This window comes from Pelobates fuscus, chromosome 12 (genome assembly GCF_036172605.1).
Source record: "Pelobates fuscus isolate aPelFus1 chromosome 12, aPelFus1.pri, whole genome shotgun sequence".
Lineage (NCBI taxonomy): Eukaryota > Metazoa > Chordata > Amphibia > Anura > Pelobatidae > Pelobates > Pelobates fuscus.
The window spans coordinates 23286309-23307210 of record NC_086328.1 but is presented as its reverse complement, the minus strand read 5'-3'; the positions used below and the strand labels follow the sequence as shown (position 1 = coordinate 23307210).

The following is a 20902-nucleotide window of genomic DNA, read 5'->3' as shown; positions in this document are numbered from 1 at the left end:
GCGACACTTACTGCCACAAAGTCATTCACCAGACCTCAATTATAAATGTAACCAGTTATGGCTTGCATTTTAATTGCATTTAAAAACAGAGGTTCTCACCGGTAAAAGCAGTGATCGCAAGCAACTGTAAAGTGTGCATGTCAGAACATTAAACAACATGTATGAAAATTTTTTTTACAAATACTTGCTAAAGATTTGAAGATATAATTCTGCCAAGTCCGTATTTTATGAATTTTTGGATGTTTAAATATATATATTTTTTTTAATTACGTATATTATCTTCATGCCAGTATAAGTCATCATATAAAGGAAATTGCTGTATCCCTTCAATTAAGAAGTTAAAGAAGCAAAAACGGTCACAAAAAAAGTATATTTATTTTTTTTTAAATGAAACAAATCAAAGCAGCAAAAAGGAAAAAAATATATATATTTTCTCTCGAGTGAAAAGTAAGTACAAAAGGTGTATGTTCCATCCCAAGTGTATGAGTGCAGTATTGATTTAAATTATGTAAAAGTTAAATGACTATAGGCCACTGGTCTTACAGTTTATTAAGCTGGTTTAAAACACACTAAGCACCAGAACCAGTACAGCTTAATGTAGTGGTTCTGGTGTACAAAGCCTGTCCCTGTGGTCTCAGCAAGACAAACACTGCCTATAAAGGTCAGTGTTCCATTGCTCTTAAAGCCACCTGTAGTGGTTGTCACGGCAATCTCTGCAGAACCAACATTCAGTATCTTCGCAAGCATGATGACAACGAACGCTCCCAATAGAGATTATGATTGTCGCGCATGCCTACTAGCCCCCAATGCTTCCCTCTGGGGTACCAAAGGCAAGTAAGACTTATTTTTGGTTAACTTCGGGGGATGGGTAAATCTAAACCGGTATTCTGACAATCTAATGTTAAGCAAACATATTTGTATTCCTAACATTAGATTGTTCCTTTAAGTTGCTCGACAATCCATATTAATCAGTAGCTGCTGGGGAAGGTGTAACAGGGCTATTGTTTGCCCTGTAACAGGTATTTCCTGCACGCGGTCTACCTGCCCAGAATAAACGGCTCTTTCAAATATTTCAGAAGAATTATAATGAAAGATACACGACTTTACCATGATGATAGACAGCACTGACCCGGGGCCTTAGACTGGGGCTATGTCCTTTGGAAGAACCAGTAGTGAACAATGTGTATATTACTTGGGAACATTTTTCAAAGCCTCCTACTAATTCTCTTTAATTTATATTCTTACTAAAACAGTTGTCTCGAGCAGATCCCATCGTACGGACCTCTCTACCCAATTCTATGAGAACATTTCTCTGGTTTTTAGAAGATTACAGTAAAAAAACATAACATTCTGAAATCCTCCCAAACACTACACCTCCGTTCTATAGTAACTGGAAATAGTTGAAAAGTGTTGACTCCGTTCTCCTCCCATCAGATCCCAGAAGCATTTCTCTTGAGGCTGTGACTGCATGTTAAACACAACCCTGCAACTATATGCATTCTTTTAGATTATGTCACAGAATTGTACAAACTATACAGAAAAAAAAAGTCTGCTCGCGCATTCAACAAAATCTGTTTTACATAATAAATCCGATTAAAGGGAACACTACAGCTCAATTTATGTTTCGAAAAGTTTTTGGGCACAACTCCCCAGTAAATGTTTTGCGAAACCATTTTGAGCACTTTCATATTACACATGGCTTTCTAGCACCTAAATCCCCTTGGATAATGTGAAAAGTGAACAATGCACGGTGTCCGAGTTCAGGCAGCAATGATGTGAACACTGGATTCTGTCCTTTAAAATAATGAGAGAGCACAGAAATACTCTGCACTATAACCACCGCAATGAGCTCGGCAGCAAGGGAGTCAGAATCATTTACTTAGGAGGGCAGCATTGTAGATGAGCATATAAGTGGAGGGCTGAACATGCGGTCCACCATTCACGTGTAATGTGTATATGTAGGTATATAAAATATTGTGAAGCGCTACAGAATCTGTTGGCGCTATATAAATGGCAATAATAATAATAATAACAATAATACACAGATTCGTACATCGTCTTCGTGCCATCTAAACTCTGCCTTTTAGTCCTCTATCTAGTTTGTCAATGTAGAACTCTTTGATGTCAGTTATTTTGTTACTTTATCTCTGTATGTCTTTATCAGTGTCTCTCGTCTCAGACTTATCCCCTCATCTTTATCTCAATCAGCCTATTTCCAGTTTATATCTATCTTCCTTTGCATCTCTCCATCTTACCACATTATCCTCTATTATCATGGACGGTCTGTCATTTTATAGGTGTATCTCGATCTACCCTCCACATTATCTATCCATCTCCCTTTTATCGCTCTCAATCCTCTGAATTTCTCAGCTTTATGGCATTTTCTCGGAAACCATGTCAAACCCCACTCTCCCAGCTCTCCTTTTTCTTGTCTTGAAGTCTGCCAACTTCTTTATCCCCTTGTCTCGGAGTCCAAACTTCCTGTATTGCTCACTCCCTCTACCTTCCAGGCTTCCTTAATGTCCAACTCTCTGCCCTTTCCCTTTTCTCTCTCCAGTTTATGTCCATCGCCCTCTCTCGGTCTTTGTGTCCCCTCCATTCATGCCTCAATTGCGGACACTGTCCCTCATCCTCAGGGGTTCTCTAATGTAAACAATAAAAGAACCAGTTTCTTCCTATTTCTGCTCCATTGTACCACACTGTGCTGATGACTCTCTAAGAAGAAAGGCGCTGAGATATGACATCACTCGTATCCCTAAACTAGTCATGACGAGACCCTGCAGCACAGCATTTGGGAGCTGAAGCAGGATATAATGTGAGACAGACACACACACACACACACACACACACTTTTATTCTTGTATGTGAATGTGTACATGTGCTTTTATAGGGTTTAGATTATTATAATGTCACTTTGATGTTATAGTTTTCTTCTAAAATGGCAAAGTCAGGGCATATAATTTAAATTAACTTCCGTTTCCCACAATTCCTAGCTCGTCTCAGATGAACTTTCAAAAGCAAATTTAGTGGAATATTTTACATTGACAGCAATGTAGGTTGATTATGGACTTCTGGAGGGAAACATCACCATTTATTGCAATCAAATTATTTGTCCTAGGGCTGACAGAACCTTCAGGAATACAATGAATCATAGCAAAGAGCAGGACAATTATTACATTATTAAAAATTGCCATATCCATGAAGCAATTCCAACTGAGTACTATTCTCCAGGGTAGTTGATAAAAACCATACACGTCAATTCAACTTAATGTGACAAACGCACCATGAAACAAGGAACAAAGAAATGAGACATTTACTCTGAATGCTTCATGGTCAATACCCTCAATGCATCTCTTCAAGATCTTGGTCCATTCACACAGAAGCTTACATCGAGGTGTTGAAGCCACATAAAAACGTCACAGCCTTTATTAAAATAAATTAAAATCCTTCTCTATTAAACTGGAAATCTCTAGGTTACCAGGTCACAATAATAAATGGAATACGACGAAAGAGACTCATGGAAATAAGAAGATATTAATAATGTATGGGAGCTATGGCAGTACACAGATACGAGATCCCTGCTCCCACTGGCCCCTGACAGTTGAGGAGAGAGGGCTGCTGCTCGTTTTTTGGCTGGGCCCAGCATTAAGTAAATTTCCAGCACCCTTTAGTCCTACAAAACACATCGGCCTGTCAAGGCTCTAATTCCATTCTGGCGTATCGTCAGCATCAGAGATGAGAGTACGCCAACGCCAAGTTTAATTGTTTGGATAGAAGAATCCAGCAGACCTATAATGCGACCCGTGTCTTCTTTATTCCTGGATGGAGGTGTTTCGAATAAAATTACATGTGTGGGGCAACAGCTGTCTACATCACCACAATTTCAACAGAACTAAAATTATAGCTATACAAAGTAGGTTCGCAGATGCTCCGACTTCCGTTTTTGCTTATTTTAATCAATTAGGGGATCAGTTACAGAATACTTCGGTCATAGCAATCACGTTTTTAAACATCCCATAAAGGAATTAAATATTCTATATATTATTATATGGATATAAAAACGTAGAAATCTATTGCTATATACCTAAACACACACACATGTATACATACATACATAGACACACACACACACACACACAGATATGGATGGGGAGAACAGACAATGCTGAAGTATGGAAAGAATATAGCTCTTTAAATGGACGGTTGCAGAGATCCCCAGAGGGACTGGTGTTTTCTCTGAATATAGGGAAACTCTTGCTGATTTACACTTGACAATTGTTATTATTGCAAAATTTGTTTTATGGTTTAAAATGGTCATTCTGTATCGTTTGACTTATCGTTGGTACCTGCAACAGGATCAGAACTGGCAATCCAGGAATGAGCGTTTTCCAAATTAAAGGTACGGTTACGTGCTTCTCCTCTGAGCTTTGTGAAGCTGAATTCCTCTGCCTCGTATTTGCTTACATAAATCTCTGCCTTGCAAAATACAGACTTGGAAAGCCTCCCAAAACTTTCTGTCTGCCAATCAGTTAAACTGTATACAAGTGTTTTCTTCTAATTCAGAAGGTAAAGGGTTAATATAGCAACACATCTCTGCAACTACACAGGGGGGACCAGCACACCACCCTGGACACATAAATGGTTAAAGCTAGCAGGGGAGAGGGGGTCACATGAATGCCACAGCTAGCTCTGCCCCCTCCACGCTGCCAGCATCAATGTAAATAAACGTTTTGGGCAGAGAACATAAGGCTGGGCGCTGTGCCGGACATTACACCACACACTGGGGATGGAGGGAGAGAAGGGCAGATAGAGAGAGAGAAAGAAGGAGAGAGAAAGATGGTTGAATGAGTGAGGATCTTTAAAAAAAAAAAACTATTAGAAAAGAAAAAAAAACTATAGTACAAAATGGAAGTGAATCACAGGGTGGGCATAGCAGGGGGGTTGAAGTGTGTGGTTTTGTGCGTGAAAGGTGTTTGTAGGAGGTAATTACGTATTAGAGTGCACTAATGAGAGCAGCAGAGCAGGCTAATGAGAGAGGGAGAGAAAACACACTTGGATGAGAAAGATTGTTAACGACAGACAGAGTATGTTACGGAGAGAGAGAAAGAGAGAGAGAGAGTGAGTGTGAAAACAAGAGAGATAGGCCTCTACTAAAAGAGAGAACGAGACAGATCGCTACTGAATGAGAGCGGTCACTACTTAAAGACAAACAGACAGACAGAAATAGACAGAGCGAAAAAGGACAAAGTACATATCTGTGGGAGAGGTAGGGGTTATATTGGATGTTTTCACATTCTGTAAGGCTTTATAAAGAACAGATAAGACAGATCACTTTAATTTTGGGGAGTTTTATGGCACAGGGCAGAAGAACAAATGTGAGAGGAGGAAAAGAGAGAGAGAAAAAATAAAACAATGGAGTTAAATACAGAGTTTATGGTGAGAGATGATGAGTAACGCGAAAGGATTTCGCCCCCGTACCCTGCGGGATAATCACACGTATAACGTTACACAGGCACAAACAGGTTTTGCAGGAACCACACAGTGTGAGATAACAGAGGCAGGCAGGATATTGGCATAGAGGACAAACCCGGTGTGGGACCAGAGCAGGAAGGAGGGATGGAGAGCTGGATAAAACCAAACAAATATTATTCCACATGTAAAACCCGCTGTGCCTATACGCAGCCCCCACCTGTTCCACGGGTCCTGCCGATTCGTGTTCCTCTTCACACAGCGTTTGCCCTTTCACCAGGCGGTTACACAAACCAAGGCAAACCGCAGAAACCAGAAAAATGCCAAAATCTGGGGACAACATCCGAACCGTGTTGGGAATATCATAAAAATCCAACCTAGGGACAAGTCAGAAAAGTCAGACAGACAAACAGACAGCAACAATGTGAAGCAAACATCAACAGTGTATATATTTGTCAAGGAATGTGCACTCACAGGGCTCTGTAGATAATTGGATCATATACATACATACATACACACACACCTATATACATACATACATACACACACACACAAATAAATATAATATATACAATATTTTTTATTTTATTTTTTTAATGTGTGCATGTGTGTATGTGCAACATGTGGATCCAGCACTCACACCCCTGATCTTGTTCTTGCCTGGGTGCAAATCACTTGTGCCAAAATATGAATGTCAAGGAAGGTGCACTCACAGGGCTTTGTAGAAAATTTTAGTAGCTTTATTGTCCGATCATACACCAGAAAAAGTGTTGACGTTTCAGTCCTCTATGGGACTTTCCTCAAGACAAATTAAAGTCTTGAGAAAAGTCCCACAGAGAATTGTTTTATTATTATTATAATTTTTTTGTAAGAAAATCGCAAATGAGCCCCAAAAATGATGGGAAAATGTGGCTTTAATTTGCCGAAGCCCTGGAAGAATATATGGAAGGATCTGAGTGTTCCGTTGGGGATAAATTCTGATAGAAGCCGTCGTCATCATAGCACTCTGTTTAAACAAATTGGAACACTGTGTACTTTTAGATATGCCTTTTCTTATTTACCAAAAGCACTGACGGGACACCTCTTCCTCCTGTAACGGTGCCCAAGTGCAGTAGTCTGTAGACTGCCTCCATAAGCCATGTTTAATAATTCACCATTACTGTGACACAGAGCATCGCTCGTGTGTTTTGGGGTTATTTATGTAGCATTTCTAGATACAGAGAGCCCTGATTATTACTTACCTGGTGACCCCGATATGCTGAGCCAGAATCTGCCAATTGCTGCCTGGAAATAGAAAACACACAAAATGTTAACAAACGAAAGGTAAAACATGACAAGCTGTCAGACAGCGTGAAATGCTAAATCCACCTGGAGCGACAAATAACCGGAATGTACCCAAAGAAAGAATTTTTAAAAAGCAACAAAAAATACGCAATCAAAAATCATTATTGCTCTTAAAGCGACCCTATAGGCACACAAAGCACTTAATCTCATTGAAATGGACTGGGTGCAATGTCCCTGTCCCTTTAACCCTGCAATCTGATAACGTGCAATAACCCTGCAATCTGATAAAGTGCAATATTTACATTGCGGGGTCAAAACGGCTTCAAGCTCTGCATGAGGACATCCAAAGTCGGTAAAATCCATACAGGATTGCATTGAAGCAATACTTTCCTATAGAGAGGGCCTAATGCGCTCACAGCACATGAGCATTAGTGCCCCCCACCCCCTGTTGGGTGATGTCGGATGTGGTGGATTGCCAATCCAGCGCCAAGGGATAGCAGTATTGTCCCACACAGTGCAGCACTGACCCAGGAAACACCTCTAGTGGCAGTTTAAGTGACTGCCACTAGATGTGTTCCTAGGAAATAATTTAAACATTGCCTTTTCTCAGAAAAGGCAGTGTTTACATTAAAAAAGCCTGCATGGACAGGTAGTAGCATATCAAGCTTTAGTGCTTTTGGTGACTATAGTGTCCTTTTAAAAGACCCTGTAGTCACCAAAACAACTTTAGCTTAATGAAGCAGTTTTGGTGTACAGATCATGTCCCTGCAGTGTCACTGCTCAATTCTCTGCCATTTAGGAGTGAAATCACTTTATTTATGCAGTCCTAGTCACACCTCCCTGCATGTGACTTACAGAGCCTTCCTAAACACTTCCTGTAAATAGTCATCTAATGTTTACACTTCCTTTATGGCAAATTCTGTTTCATTTAAAATGTATCTCTTGTTCTGTTAATAGTGTGCTATACCCTGCAGGTGCCTCCTGTATGTAATTAAATTTCACTTTACAGAGCAGGAGATAAAGGCTTTTAAAGTAACTTACATCAGATTGAAAATAAAAACCATTTTCCCACAGTCAGGGGAGGTGTGGCTAGGACTGCATAAATGGAAACAAAAGTGATTTAACTCCTAAATGGCAGTGAATTGAGCAGTGAGACTTCCGGAGGCTTGATCTGTACACTAAAGCCGCTTTATTAAGCTAAAGTTGTTTTGGTGATTGTAGTGTCCCTGTAAGTTAAATAGGCTGCTTTGTTGAAGCAGTAACTCCTACCTCCCAAGTGTCCCTATTTGAACAGTCACAAATTCACATGCCCTCTTCTATCCTAATGTCCCTCTTTTCCATATGATTGATGTGTCTGAGTGTATAACAGAGCTCCACAGTAATAATACTCCCAGTAATGTGTCTGAGTGTATAACAGAGCTCCACAGTAATAATACTCCCAGTAATGGGTCTTAAAAAAAAAAAAAAAATACATTGTTCTTGTTCTTAATTGTATATTTGTTGCATAAATGGTTATTAGCAAGTCACCTAAAATGTATCAAAACAGCCCGGCACTGATAACACCCCCACTTAATAAAAGTGCCAGTCTTTGTCCATTTGAAATGCTGGGAGGTAACTACATAAAACCTTTATTTTGTGCATACACATCTCCTCTTACACGCAAGAGTCCTACTAATTTTCGTGAAAATCTATTTTATTGCTTTACGGACTTCTTTGGTGACCGATATCTCTCAATGGACATGATGTTCTATGAAGTCCAAACTAACATTCATATTAAATGTCAAATAACTTGGGGTCCCCTCCCGAAGCACTTACAGTTGTACCCCAACATGTCATCCAAACCAGGTACAGTATATAGACAGAGCTGGAAAATGAGCTGAGCACAGAGAAAGAGCAAGCTCATGGCAAGCAGGGCCTTCATCAGACGCCCCGTGTGACCTGTTGGATAAACACAAAAAAACAGACAACCATTAACAAAACACCAAACATTTTGTCTTTACAAAATAGTCACAGAATTAGGTTGCAAAAAAATCTTTATAAATTTATTAAAATGGGTTAAGGCCAAATAAGTAACAAACTATTGTACATGGGTGGATAACGGTAACTTCTATATGTTATAGGTGACAATGATGGAGGGGAGTAGGCCTGTTGAACCATAACTCATACAATGTTTGGCCAGATGGCTGCCCCTTAATTGAGCAAGGATAAGTCAAGTAATGCAACAAAAAGATGCAATAGAATCTTATCACAAAAGATGCTGTCTTGCAATACGTACCATTTCTGTAGTGCCAAAGGGAACACAAATCACACCAGGATTCATGTGTCTAGTAAAAAATTGAGCAAATGCCAACTCTAATAGCAGGAGGGAGTGACAGATTTTTGCACTCCTGTCTCCAAACATTATCGGAAGAGGACCCAGCTCTCGCAGAAGTGGGAACCTTACAGACTTCTAAAAGTGATTTATAGCACATACTCTCCAGCGTTTCTGAATTCACTTGCATGGCTTTACCCTTTTTACATGTACAGGGGGTTAACTTCACACAGTCAGGGTTCTGGAGCCTTCCCATCAAATGGTATTTATAGAGAAACATATATGCAAGATGAAGGGCATGCGAGGCTAGATTTGCAAAGTAAATGATGCCTTAATGCGCATTCCCAGCAGGGGCCAGTGATTTGGATGGAGAGGGTATACTGGTGCTGACAGGTGCCTAATGCATTCGTAAAACAGGAGTACACTATGGGTAAAGGGTTAATGGAATATTATTTTTCCAGCACAATGTGTGTGTAAGTTGACAAAGCAAAATTACAGCAAAATCTTGTTTAAAGCTTTCATTTATGAGCCACCTGCGCAGGGGTCGTTTTTTCTGTCCCACGTCACTTACATCAGTTCTTAAATTAAAGATAGTAAGCCCCTAGAAATGTGAGCAAGGACTGTATCGGGTTCCCGGTGTCCCCATCAAGACAGCCAAAATGCCAGCAGGGGAGGAGCAGGTGACAAACATGTCACAGTAAGTGGCCCTGTGAAAATGCATTTGATGAGACAAGCACGTCACGCAGCGGTTAACGTTCACAGTCAGGAAAAAGTGTTAAAGAGAGTAAAAAGGTCACAAAATCTAGGAGGCCCGAGAGGCACTCACACCTTCTATAGATTTTAATACCCTCAGTTTAAATGTCACCAAGATAGCGTTTCTGCCTTTGTCAGATATCCGTGCGCATGGCATCTGTGCCCGGGCTTTAATAAACTGTAAATATGTAATCAAACAAAAACGTACAATCTAAGATACTTTCTCACCATGCTCACCAATACATAAAAGCTTTCATAAGATTCCTCCAGTAACTTTTTTTTGGGGGGGGGAAGAGGGGGAGGACCAGAGGGGGTCATGCTCCATAGGTGTCAGTATACTAGTAGATCCAGCACGCAGAACTGTATCACACCTAAGACTAAAGGTAACGTCTTACCGGGCCTTAGAATGGCCGGACTTAACGTACCATAGAATAGTCAGAATACTTGCCGAGGTCAGGGACACAACAATGAGGGAAAGCCAAAAGTCAAGGATACCAGAATATAGGGACGTCAAAACGAAGCCAACGTCAATAACCAGAAATAAACATTTAGGAACACACTCTCGGACAACCACTAAGGGAAACCACGACAGGGCAATGAGGAAAGGCAAGAAAGGAGTTTTAATAAGTCTCCTTTAACTCTGATTCTCTGTACCCGGCCTCTGACCCCATTGATATTGTGAGTGGACGTGGGGCTACAAATTTGTATGGATCTGCAGCGACCGGCGTCTTTCACTATGCCACGGGAGTCAGACACCTGCACATTGCTGCCGATCAGCATTTCTACCAATGCCCGGAAGGTAGTGAACCCTGGAGATGCCACAAGGTGATGAACATGTGACAATAAGTCAACAGTATCCATTTTTTTTCCATTTGGACAAATTGTATACACTGATATGTACACGCAAATATATTAAATATACACACTTCTTCGGCATTGTTTTTTTATGTTTCACTGCATGTGTGAAATTATTGAGGTTTTTATTTACAGCCAAATTTGTGGACGTTTACTGTAAATGTGCACAATTCTAATTCATCTGGAATGAGGTTTGGCCGTAGCTTCAGGCCTATTCATCAAAAAAATAAAAAATAAATTTATAATAATATCTGACAACTTTTTTTTTTTTAAATAAAAGGTTTGTTTCTAAATATTTTACTCTACCACTACCCTCCAGATACATTTTATCCCATCATCACAATAAAATACTATAAAAAAAACATGCGTACACCAGGCATAAACAGCAAAACACTTCTATCTTTCAACACGTGGGTTTTACATCCAATTATTGTTGGTTAGTGGTTAACAAAAATGCAGACCAGAATAAAATGTTACTTCATGATGTGGGGAAGTTTAATAAAATATGAAAAAAAAAAAAAAGCCATTATATCAGAGACTAGTTAAACTTAGCTAATTCTAAATTTCTTTTTAAAGAACAGTTTGAGAAAAAACAAAAACAAAAAAAAAAAACGACTTCATTACCAATGATCACCTTTTTTATTTTCACATTGAGTCGGCCACTTCACCAACTTCCTTATCTGACCCACATTTCCTTAATATTAATGGATACAATAGATCAAAACTAATGGTATTGTAATTATCCTAGCAGTGCAATAACCATATGTAACATGTTTGTTTAAACAGGTTTATTTATTCTCTATTTTATTTTTAATTTCATTTATTTTAATTCACTCAAATTTTTTTTTTTTTTAAATGCCACGTTCTAAAATGTTTTTAATGGTGTTAATGGGGTGTAATCTAAACCGTATTGGAACCTGCTTTTAACACTCTTGTGAAGATCATTAAAATTGACCTTAATGGATTGCTTAAGGCATTTGCGAATGTTTTTCTGTATTTTGAAAAAGAAAATTAAAAAAATTAAAGTGTCAGAAAACCTATTTGAGGATAAATGAGTTAATGGTTTGTAATAGGATTGTATTTTTTCTAAAGCTTCCTTTGAGAAACACCAATAACATATTTTTATTGTTATTATCTTTATTATTAACATCTTCAATCATATAGGTGCCGGCTGACAAAGTCCAATTTGAAAGAGTTCCACGATGTCCTTCAACCAATGTTCTGTCCAAATACGAGGGGATTTACATTTTAAAGAGTGATTAGCCATCACTGATTAAAATATAGCAAAAAAACAAAATAAGAGAAACTAGCATAGTTGGAAAAGTCTCCCCAAACAGCTCTTTTAACAAGACGTTAAATTTAATTGTATCTGAGGACTGCTCTGACATCAAAGGAGGTAGCTAAATTGGAATTACTGCCAAGTGATTAATAATATATCCTATAAGCTCCTGTTTAGCTAAAATTTATGGATCGAATTAAAAACCTCTGATTGGTTAAGCCACTTCCTTGTCGTGAAAGAGCTTAACAAATGAAAACAAAAAACGTGGGGAAGCCTGACCCTGGCAAATTGCCTTTTTGTCTGCATATTTTTAACATATTACCTATATAAAATACAAAAATATTGGGCTACGTCCATCATTAAAGGCTCCTTGACTCATCTACTCAGCCACAAGTTTTTTTACGAAGCTGGGAACCAATAAAACACAGCACACATGACAGTCACTTGATATATTTTATTTAGTAAATGTCAGAATTGTGGTTGACTATCATATGAGAATACCACATGGCCGAGATTGGTTGAAGGCCTCATGGTTTACAGTAAGCATATAGTTATCGGGATACAAACTCAGAGATTGGATCTAACCACATGCACGAACAGAGTGTGGCCAAGTTTGGCTTTGTCACAATGGGTGCCCAAATTTGGTTTTATCGCAATGCTTTTTGTGAGATCTTTGGAAAGATTTGTTTTATAAAAGAGATATTATCATGAGCGTCCTATTCCTTCGGAGCCGATACATTAAGGGTTCCATGTGCTTGTCACAGAGCTAACAAAGAGATAACAGACATTGCATTATTTTACCTAGTATACCAACTCATTGGCACAGGAAAATCTACAAACGATGACAAGACCTGAAATAATTAAGAGTGGCTCCAGGTGCCGATGGTCCTCCCCAAGCATCATTCACAATAAATGACGTCATGGTGGAGGGTTCAGCTATGCTTCATGTGCTATTTATTTCTATAAACCATCTTGTTTATATTTATGGCAGGGGATATGGAGATGATAGAGGACTTTATTCCAGCACAGTGTATAGGTAACTGTACAAACCTGAAGTAGCAATTTTTTATGGATTACAAATTCCCTTCTTTCATTAAAAAAAAAAAAAAAAAACAACAACAACAAAAAAAGAAAAAACGTGAAAGCTAATTTTACATAAACTACAGCCTGTAATAATTGTATTTTTTTTTTTTTAAAGAAAATAAAAAATGCACAACCGTTTTGGAAGAAATTGGATTTTGTGCCAACATGCTTTTCTGGCACGGATATTGAGGTTTAACTCAAAAGGACAGCATGATGCAGACAGAGGGACAGATCATGAAGGGGACACTACCAAAATTATTCTTACACAGGATTTGAGCAGCTTCTGTAATAAATGGAGCATTGTCACAGTATTTGGGCTCCATCTGTGTTCATGCATAATGTATTGTAGATTTACACTCCCAAACTAAGAAACAAATCTAATCTCAGACAAAGCTGCTTCTCTAACATAGGGTGACCCTGTACTTGCACGGTATCAGGACAGGCCCAGGCAGCACATTGTCTGTATATAATGTAGTGACTAAGCGCTATCAGGACAGGCTCAGACAGCTATGGTGACCCAGTGACTACGCATTTTTAGGACGGGCTCGAACTGCGCTGGATCTGTATCTCATGTAGGGTGACCCAGTGACTGCGTGCAATCAGGACAGGCTCAGACCGTGCTGGATCTGTATACAGTGTTGGGTGACACCACGTTATCAGGACAGGCTCAGACAGATTTGGGTCTGTATATAATGTACGGTGACTCGGTGACTTTGGGTTTTAGGACATGCTAAAACTGCACTGTATCTGTATCTCATGTAGGTAGACCCAGTGACTGCGTTTTTAGGACAGGCTCAGACAGTGCTGGATCTGTATACAATGTTGGGTGACTGCACGTTATCAGGACAGGCTCAGACAGCGCTAGGTCTGTATTCAATGTATGGTGACATAGTAACTGTACATTATCAGGACAGGCTCAGACAGCTTTGGGTCTGTATATAATGTATGGTGACATAGTAACTGTACATTATCAGGACAGGCTCAGACAGCTTTGGGTCTGTATATAATGTATGGTGACATAGTAACTGTACATTATCAGGACAGGCTCAGACAGCATTGGATTGCTCTGAGATAGCCGCTAACTATAGCTTACAAGCTTATCAGTATTTATCATGAATAAATGTATATCACTGTTTCACAGCACACATGCGGACATTGTAATACTAGAGGGGATCAGTCATGTTTGTTTTTACCATGATAAAGTCCTAATAACATTTTTAAAAATAGTCCGAATGCAGAGGTTGTAAAAATGAATGGATTACAGACAGTAACAGTTCCTTCAATTTCAAAATACTAACTGGCTGTTTCTTCAATGTATCATACTTTGGGGGAGCAAAAGTAAAGGTTAATTAAACAGCTGTGTGAAAACCAAAAGCATTATATACCAGTATCTAGGTATCGTAGGAGCAAGTCTTTCTCAGCCTTTGGGAAGAAGGGACATAAGGTAAAGTAGTATCTTTTTCCCCACAATATCGGGCAACCTCTTCTGTGTGATGTCATCTCCGAGAGGAGTCAACAGGAGAGTTGCCACAAACATTTGTGTTAAAAAATACAAAGTATTATACGTTAGAATCCAAGTATTACTTCAGTGAGCATTTCTGAGACTTTAGAAAGAGGGGATATAAGGTAAAGCCAGAATTTAAAAAAAGAAAATAAATGAGTAAATCGTGTCGCCACGAAATGTATTATGGTAAAAACAGGAACAAGACAGATCATTTTTTAAACAGTAAAAAAGATCTCCGACCAACATGTCTGTCTTGATGGTCACACGGCTCCCAGGACAGCAGTTTATAGAACTCTATGAAAAGAAAAACCACACTTGTAATAACAGGAATGTCGTAGCGTAGCGGTTTTCGTAGAGCTCCGTATAAAATTCTCCAGGGGACCAGTATGTGTATGCTCCATGTATGTGGAGCGGAAGAAGCTGCGTTGGAATTGCTCTCGGTCCCCAGAGCTTTAAGTAAAAGGAAATATGGAGACAAAAGGAATAACAGAATTGAAAAAAAAATTTAAAAAAATGAATCATCCGTTTTAGGAAGGAGAGGGAATTGTATAAATGGTTTTACTCACTAACAGGAAATTATACATGCATGTACATTTTTTCTTACTCCATTAGTACATTACGTGTCACTGGAGAAATACAGGGTGGAAATTAATATCTAAAACCTGGGGGTTAAGAGGAACACTCTCCAATTTGATGTAAAATAAGATGTGCACTCTTCAAGCTTGGTTAACCCCTTAAGGACCAAACTTCTGGAATAAAAGGGAATCATGACATGTCACACATGTCATGTGTCCTTAAGGGGTTAAACAAAAAAAAAAAAAACATTTTTGCGTTTGTAGATTTTTATTGCAGAATAAGCAACAAACGCAGGTTTGTAGGTCTTGCTAGAACAACTACATCACTACAGAGTTCAGTTTAAAAAAAAAAATCATTAAAATTTTGGTTCGAGTGACTGCCACTAGAGGCGTTAGTTGGCAGCAATGTAAACACTGCCTTTTGACAGAAAAGGCAGTATTTACAGTGCAAAGACTGCAGGGACAGACTATAGACACCAGAAACACTACATTAATCTCTAGTGGTTCTGGTGATTATAGTGTCCCGTTAAGGACCAAAGTCCCCCCTAGGACATGACTGATAATACTCTGTATGCAAAAGCCCCCAATGTGGTGTTATGAATCTAGCAGATACCCAGCCTATGTGACAACCATAACCCAGCAAACGAGCCCATTGAGGCAGGGAATATCCAAATGCTCAAAAAGGTAAAAGAGTGCACCACAAAATGGCTCAAACGTAGCACCTGTAGCAGGAAGCTGCAATTGTGGTTGAAGAGAAGTAAAAGAATGGCACTTAAATTCCTCAGCAGCCGTCATCTAGAGCCTGTGAGCGCCACTGAACCCAGCATTATCATAGGCCGCCGCCGACAAGGACACACTTAAGAGTGGGTCCCTCCAGCAGGCCACCTCAGATGGCGATGTTTCTGCTAAGCTAAATTGCGGTTGACCAAAAAGGACACTCTGTAGCGGACGTTGTTTGGCCAGTTCTGAGGATGCGTGTAGCAATTCTTTTTTTTTTTTTCTTTCAGAATTGGAATTCCGATTGTTTATTTGCTTTATTTCGAAATACACTATAGAAACGTTCTGAATCATTGGACAGTTTAAGTTATTTCTTTTGATGTCCCAGAGAAACCGTAGATTGGAGGACCATTCTGGGAAGACCGGTTTCAGTTGATGAATAAGGATGATACCATTGGATCCGTGACAAATGAGGGTGTGCCATTAGAAATCATTACCTCATCTACATATGTATAAGAAAGCGAGCAGAATACGCATATCACTAGAGATGTCCCGAATTAGTTCGCCGGTGAACATAGCTTGTTCGCATTCGCCACGGATGGCGAACATATGCGATGTTCGGTCCACCCCCTATTCGTCATCATTGAGTAAACTTTGACCCTGTACCTCACAGTCAGCAGACACATTCCAGCCAATCAGCAGCAGACCCTCCCTCCCAGACAGCATCCATTTTAGATTCATTCGGAAGCTGCATTCTTTTTTATTTTTATTTTTTTAGACAGAAGTGTGTTATATTTGAGCATGCTAGGCTGAACGTGCGTATATCATGGCTAGTTGCACTGAGGGTATGAGTATATAGCAGTACATTGTTGTGAAAGATGGCTGTCATGTTTAGGGTGTAGCTTGCACGTTATCAACTGTGTATTTATATCAGCAGCTCCACCACTAGTTATAAATCAAGTCGCCCCATGACATGAGACTAGTGAATAACATAATACATGAACAGTTAAGGTAAAGGCATGTAAGGAACTACGACAATAAACTCTTTAGGAGGTGAAATAATGACATGTTTAAACGCTTGCTACTTTACGATTAGTTAATGTGCAGAGAGCAGTTCATGTGATCAAAGGCATGGTGTGGAGGATCGGCTATAGTGGGACATGCTTGGCAGGCTGCTGTTTACTGCTTGTGCTCATCCGATCCCTTCTGGGCGCCAGGTGCAGACCCTGGGAGTCCCGGATACCTGGAACAACAAAGGCAAGTCTCTGGCTGAGTGCCGGGTTCGCGGCTTGAGGTGGTGGAAGCTTGTTTTGTCGGGTGGTCGGATCTGTCCCGGTGGTGCTTCACGTCCGGTGCGGGATTGTGGTGGCTTAAGGTGGAGGCGAGTGCTTGACGAGGGGCAGGCTCTGCATTTCTGTTTGTGCCTCCGGTCCCGTCTTCAACGCCTTTTGCGTTGGTGGATTTTAATGGGGACTGCTTCGCTTAGCTGTGGCGGAGCTTGTTGGGGCTGTGGTGTAGCTTGTTGGGGCTTCCTGCTTGTTATTTGCTTCCAAAATTGATTAAAGAGTCTGTCCAGCTTAGACTCAATATCCTGCCATGCTTTGCTGGTACCAGGAGGACACGCGGCTGGCGCCATATTGGGAGAGTCGCAGATGAGTATGTCAGCCTGGGCGGCTGTGCTCTGTGCGTCTATTAGCTCCAGACAGCCTCTCAGGGGTGGACCGGGATAACCCCCACCGGTCCGAGGGGAGGGGTAACGGAGCTCCTGCCGGGAAGTAGCTGCTCCTGGGCATCCCAGGATCGGGAGATCGGCCGCCTCTGCCGCCCGGTGAGCACCAGGCCACACTTGCCAAGCGGAGGTAAGTAAGACTCTGTTGAGTTGCTGACCGCTATTAAGCATGTCGCGTCGGTCAAGTAGGAGCAACATTGCTGGGTCATCCCCTTCTGCAGTGAAATTCGCTTGTTGATAGCTGCTTAAAGTGAGATATTGAGGGAGCTCACACAAAGTGCGTCTTTCCTCCATGACAGCTAGGCCCGGCCCCCCGGAAGCTGCATTCTTAGTGAGAGGAGGGACAGTGTAGCTGCTGCGGATTTAATAGGGAAATAGATAGCTCGGCTAGTGTATTCAGTGTCCACTACAGTCCTGAAGGACTCATCTGATCTCTGCTGTACGGACAGCACCCCAAAAAGCTCTTTTTAGGGCTAGAACATCAGTCTGCTTTTTTTTTTTCTGTGTAATCTAATTGCAGTTGCCTGCCTGCCAGCGTGTGTCAGGCTCACAGCATATACTGTGCCCACTTGCTCAGTGCCACCACTCATATCTTGTGTCACAACAGCTTGCATTTAAAAGACCAAAACTTTTTTGACTGTAATATAATAGCAGTCAGTTTCCTTCACACGTGTGCGTTTCAGGGCCTGCCAGGGCACAGTGTCACACCAGTGCAACTCATATCTGGTGTAACAGTAGTGTACATTTAAAAAAAAAATTTTTGACTGTAATAGATTGAATAGCAGTTAGTTGTCTGCAAGCGTGTGTGTCAGGCCTACAGCGTCTACTCTGCCAACTTCTGCCAGTGCACAGTGCCACTCATATCTGTTGTCACAGTAGCTTGCACGCATAGTACCACTAATCGGAAAAAAAAAATGACACGCAGAGGCAGGCCACCCCGCAGGGGCAGTCGTGGTCGTGGTGCTGTGATTCCCTTTGGCCCTAGAATAATGCCCAGTGTTCAGAGGCCACGCACCCTGAACTCGAAAAGTTCTGAGGACATAGTTTACTGGCTAACACAGGACACCCAATCTTCTACAGCTTCCGCTCAGAACGTTGACGCACCATCCTCCTCCAGCTTAGCTTCGGGCACCTCTCAAGTTACCACTCGCCCGCCTGCCACCACCACCAACACTAGCACCACAGCCGCTTCACTTGATCTGTCAGAGGAATTATTTACACATCAGTTGGAAGAAATGAGTGATGCGCAACCATTATTGCCAGAGGATGTAGATAACAGGGATATGTCTCAGTCAGGCAGCATTACACACATGGACGTACGGTGTGATGATGATGATGATGATGTTGTACCCGCTGCTGCTTCCTTTGCGGAGTTGTCAGATACAAGTGAAGCGGTTGATGATGACGATGCGTCCGTGGATGTCACGTGGGTGCCCGCTAGAAGAGAAGAAGAACAGGGGGAAAGTTCAGATGGGGAGACAGAGAGGAGGAGGAGACGAGTTGGAAGCAGGGGGAGGTCGTCGCAAGGAGCTAGTGGCACAGTCAGACAGCATGCATCGGCACCCGGGGTCAGCCAGACAGCACACCAAGCAACGCATGCTGTTGCCATCACCAGAATGCCGTCATTGCAGAGCTCAGCAGTGTGGCATTTTTTTGGTGTGTCTGCCTCTGACAACAGTTTGCGGTGTGTTAAACGGGGAGTTTGGTCGGTCACTGAAGCGGGCGTAACCCTTACACTACCTGATCGATACAACATCATCATACCTGATGTTTTAAAGCACGTTATTCCAAACAATTTAGGAATGTTAGGTGATTTATGCCCTTTATGGATTAAAACCAGACTCTGCATCAACTATGTAATTTTCCATGGGAGTTTTGCCATGGATCCCCCTCCGGCATGCCACAGTCCAGGTGTTCGTCCCCTTGAAACAACTTTTCCATCACTATTGTGGCCAGAAAGAGTCCCTGTGGGTTTTAAAATTCGCCTGCCCATTGAAGTCTATGGTGGTTCGCCCGTTCGCGAACATTTGCGGAAATTCGAGTTCGCCGTTAGCGAACGGAAAATTTTATGTTCGCGACATCTCTACATATCACCAACACCATGTGTCATCAGAGTTTACAATATATATATTTTTTTAATTCTTTATTTTTTGTGTGCATTAGATTAACAGACATTTTCCCAATGCCACAACAGCACTGGCAAGAAAGATTGATTAAACAAGACATATCAGTTACATGGCATTTGAGTATACTGCACAATTTTTAGTATAGTGTAGAGTACAGGCTAAGCATTACATGTCTGGCATAATTATTGAGGGAGAAATACTGAGCTGAGCTATGCAAAGTCATAGACATGGTGAGAATTAAGTTAATGTGGGGTGTCTGGTATTGGAAGGCTGAATTGCATTATATATAGTATTGAGACAGCTGCAGTAGAACCACCTTTCCGTTGCTTTATGCCCCCAAGCTAACCACCCGGGAGGCCACGTAGATAGGTCAGACTGGTGCCTAACAATTCGCTGTGTATGCTTGAAGCTCACAAGTATATTAGTGATAAGATAAAAGATAACAACAGAAGCAGAGTATAAGAGGAGAAGAACAAAATAGCAATGAGCTGTTGGCTTCACAGCGACTTATGCAGGGAACGTGGTAAGGAGCTACCCCTTAGTAGTACCGATTCCCTACTGGGGCAAGTGAAAGTCCCGCAGTGCAGCACAGGTTGGCAGGTCTGAGAGGCTAATTGGCATCTGAGGCAGCATCCGAAGTGCTCGCTGAGAAAGGCCTGCTGCGCTTCTCATACTCCTCTCCCGGCCTCTTGTTCCCTTGGGAAGTATAAGCCGCGTAGCAGGTGACCTCTGCAGATCTGTGGTCAGCGGTTGCACTCTTCTCATTTCTCCATCCTTGTTTGCTTTCCTCCTGGTGACTCCGGATTTCTGCTGCTTCGGAGTTGGCGGGTGGGCTGCTTTTGCCGCCGCGTGCCAATTAGGCCGTCTCCTCCTCAGGTATGTAGGGCTTGTGGTGTTTGCTGGCGGGCGCCCTGGAGATCAGTTAGATGGTTCAGGGGGTTCCTCGTTGTCAGTCTGCTCTCAAGTCGCCTCCAGAAGGCATCGAAGATAGCTGCCAGGCGGTCAGTCACGGACCGCTCCCCCACAGGAGTCTGGTTACTAGCGGCGTCCGCCATCTTATAGGATATTCCACTTTGCTCACATACAATTGCGATTCCGCCATGGCTCCTCCGCTGTGCTTGGAAGCTGTCAGGGTGGGGCCCGGGATTACCCCCACCGGTCCAGAGGGGGGTAGCAGGGCGCCGGGAACATGCTTAGCACTTCGCCTGCACCGGTCC

The 20902-nt window shown here is 41.5% G+C and overlaps 1 protein-coding gene across 3 annotated transcripts in view; it reads right to left on the bottom strand.

Moving 5' to 3' along the window:
* PIEZO1 (piezo type mechanosensitive ion channel component 1 (Er blood group)) overlaps window positions 1-20902 on the bottom strand; it is a 123523-nt gene that overhangs the window by 61797 nt on the left and 40824 nt on the right. For all 3 annotated transcript variants that reach the window (XM_063437630.1, XM_063437631.1, XM_063437632.1), the window contains exons 3-5: window positions 8569-8691; window positions 6711-6753; window positions 5690-5846 (exon numbers count right to left, since the gene is read on the bottom strand). In XM_063437630.1, the coding sequence (XP_063293700.1) occupies window positions 5690-5846; window positions 6711-6753; window positions 8569-8691 (323 nt within the window). The remainder of the gene's footprint in view (window positions 1-5689; window positions 5847-6710; window positions 6754-8568; window positions 8692-20902) is intronic.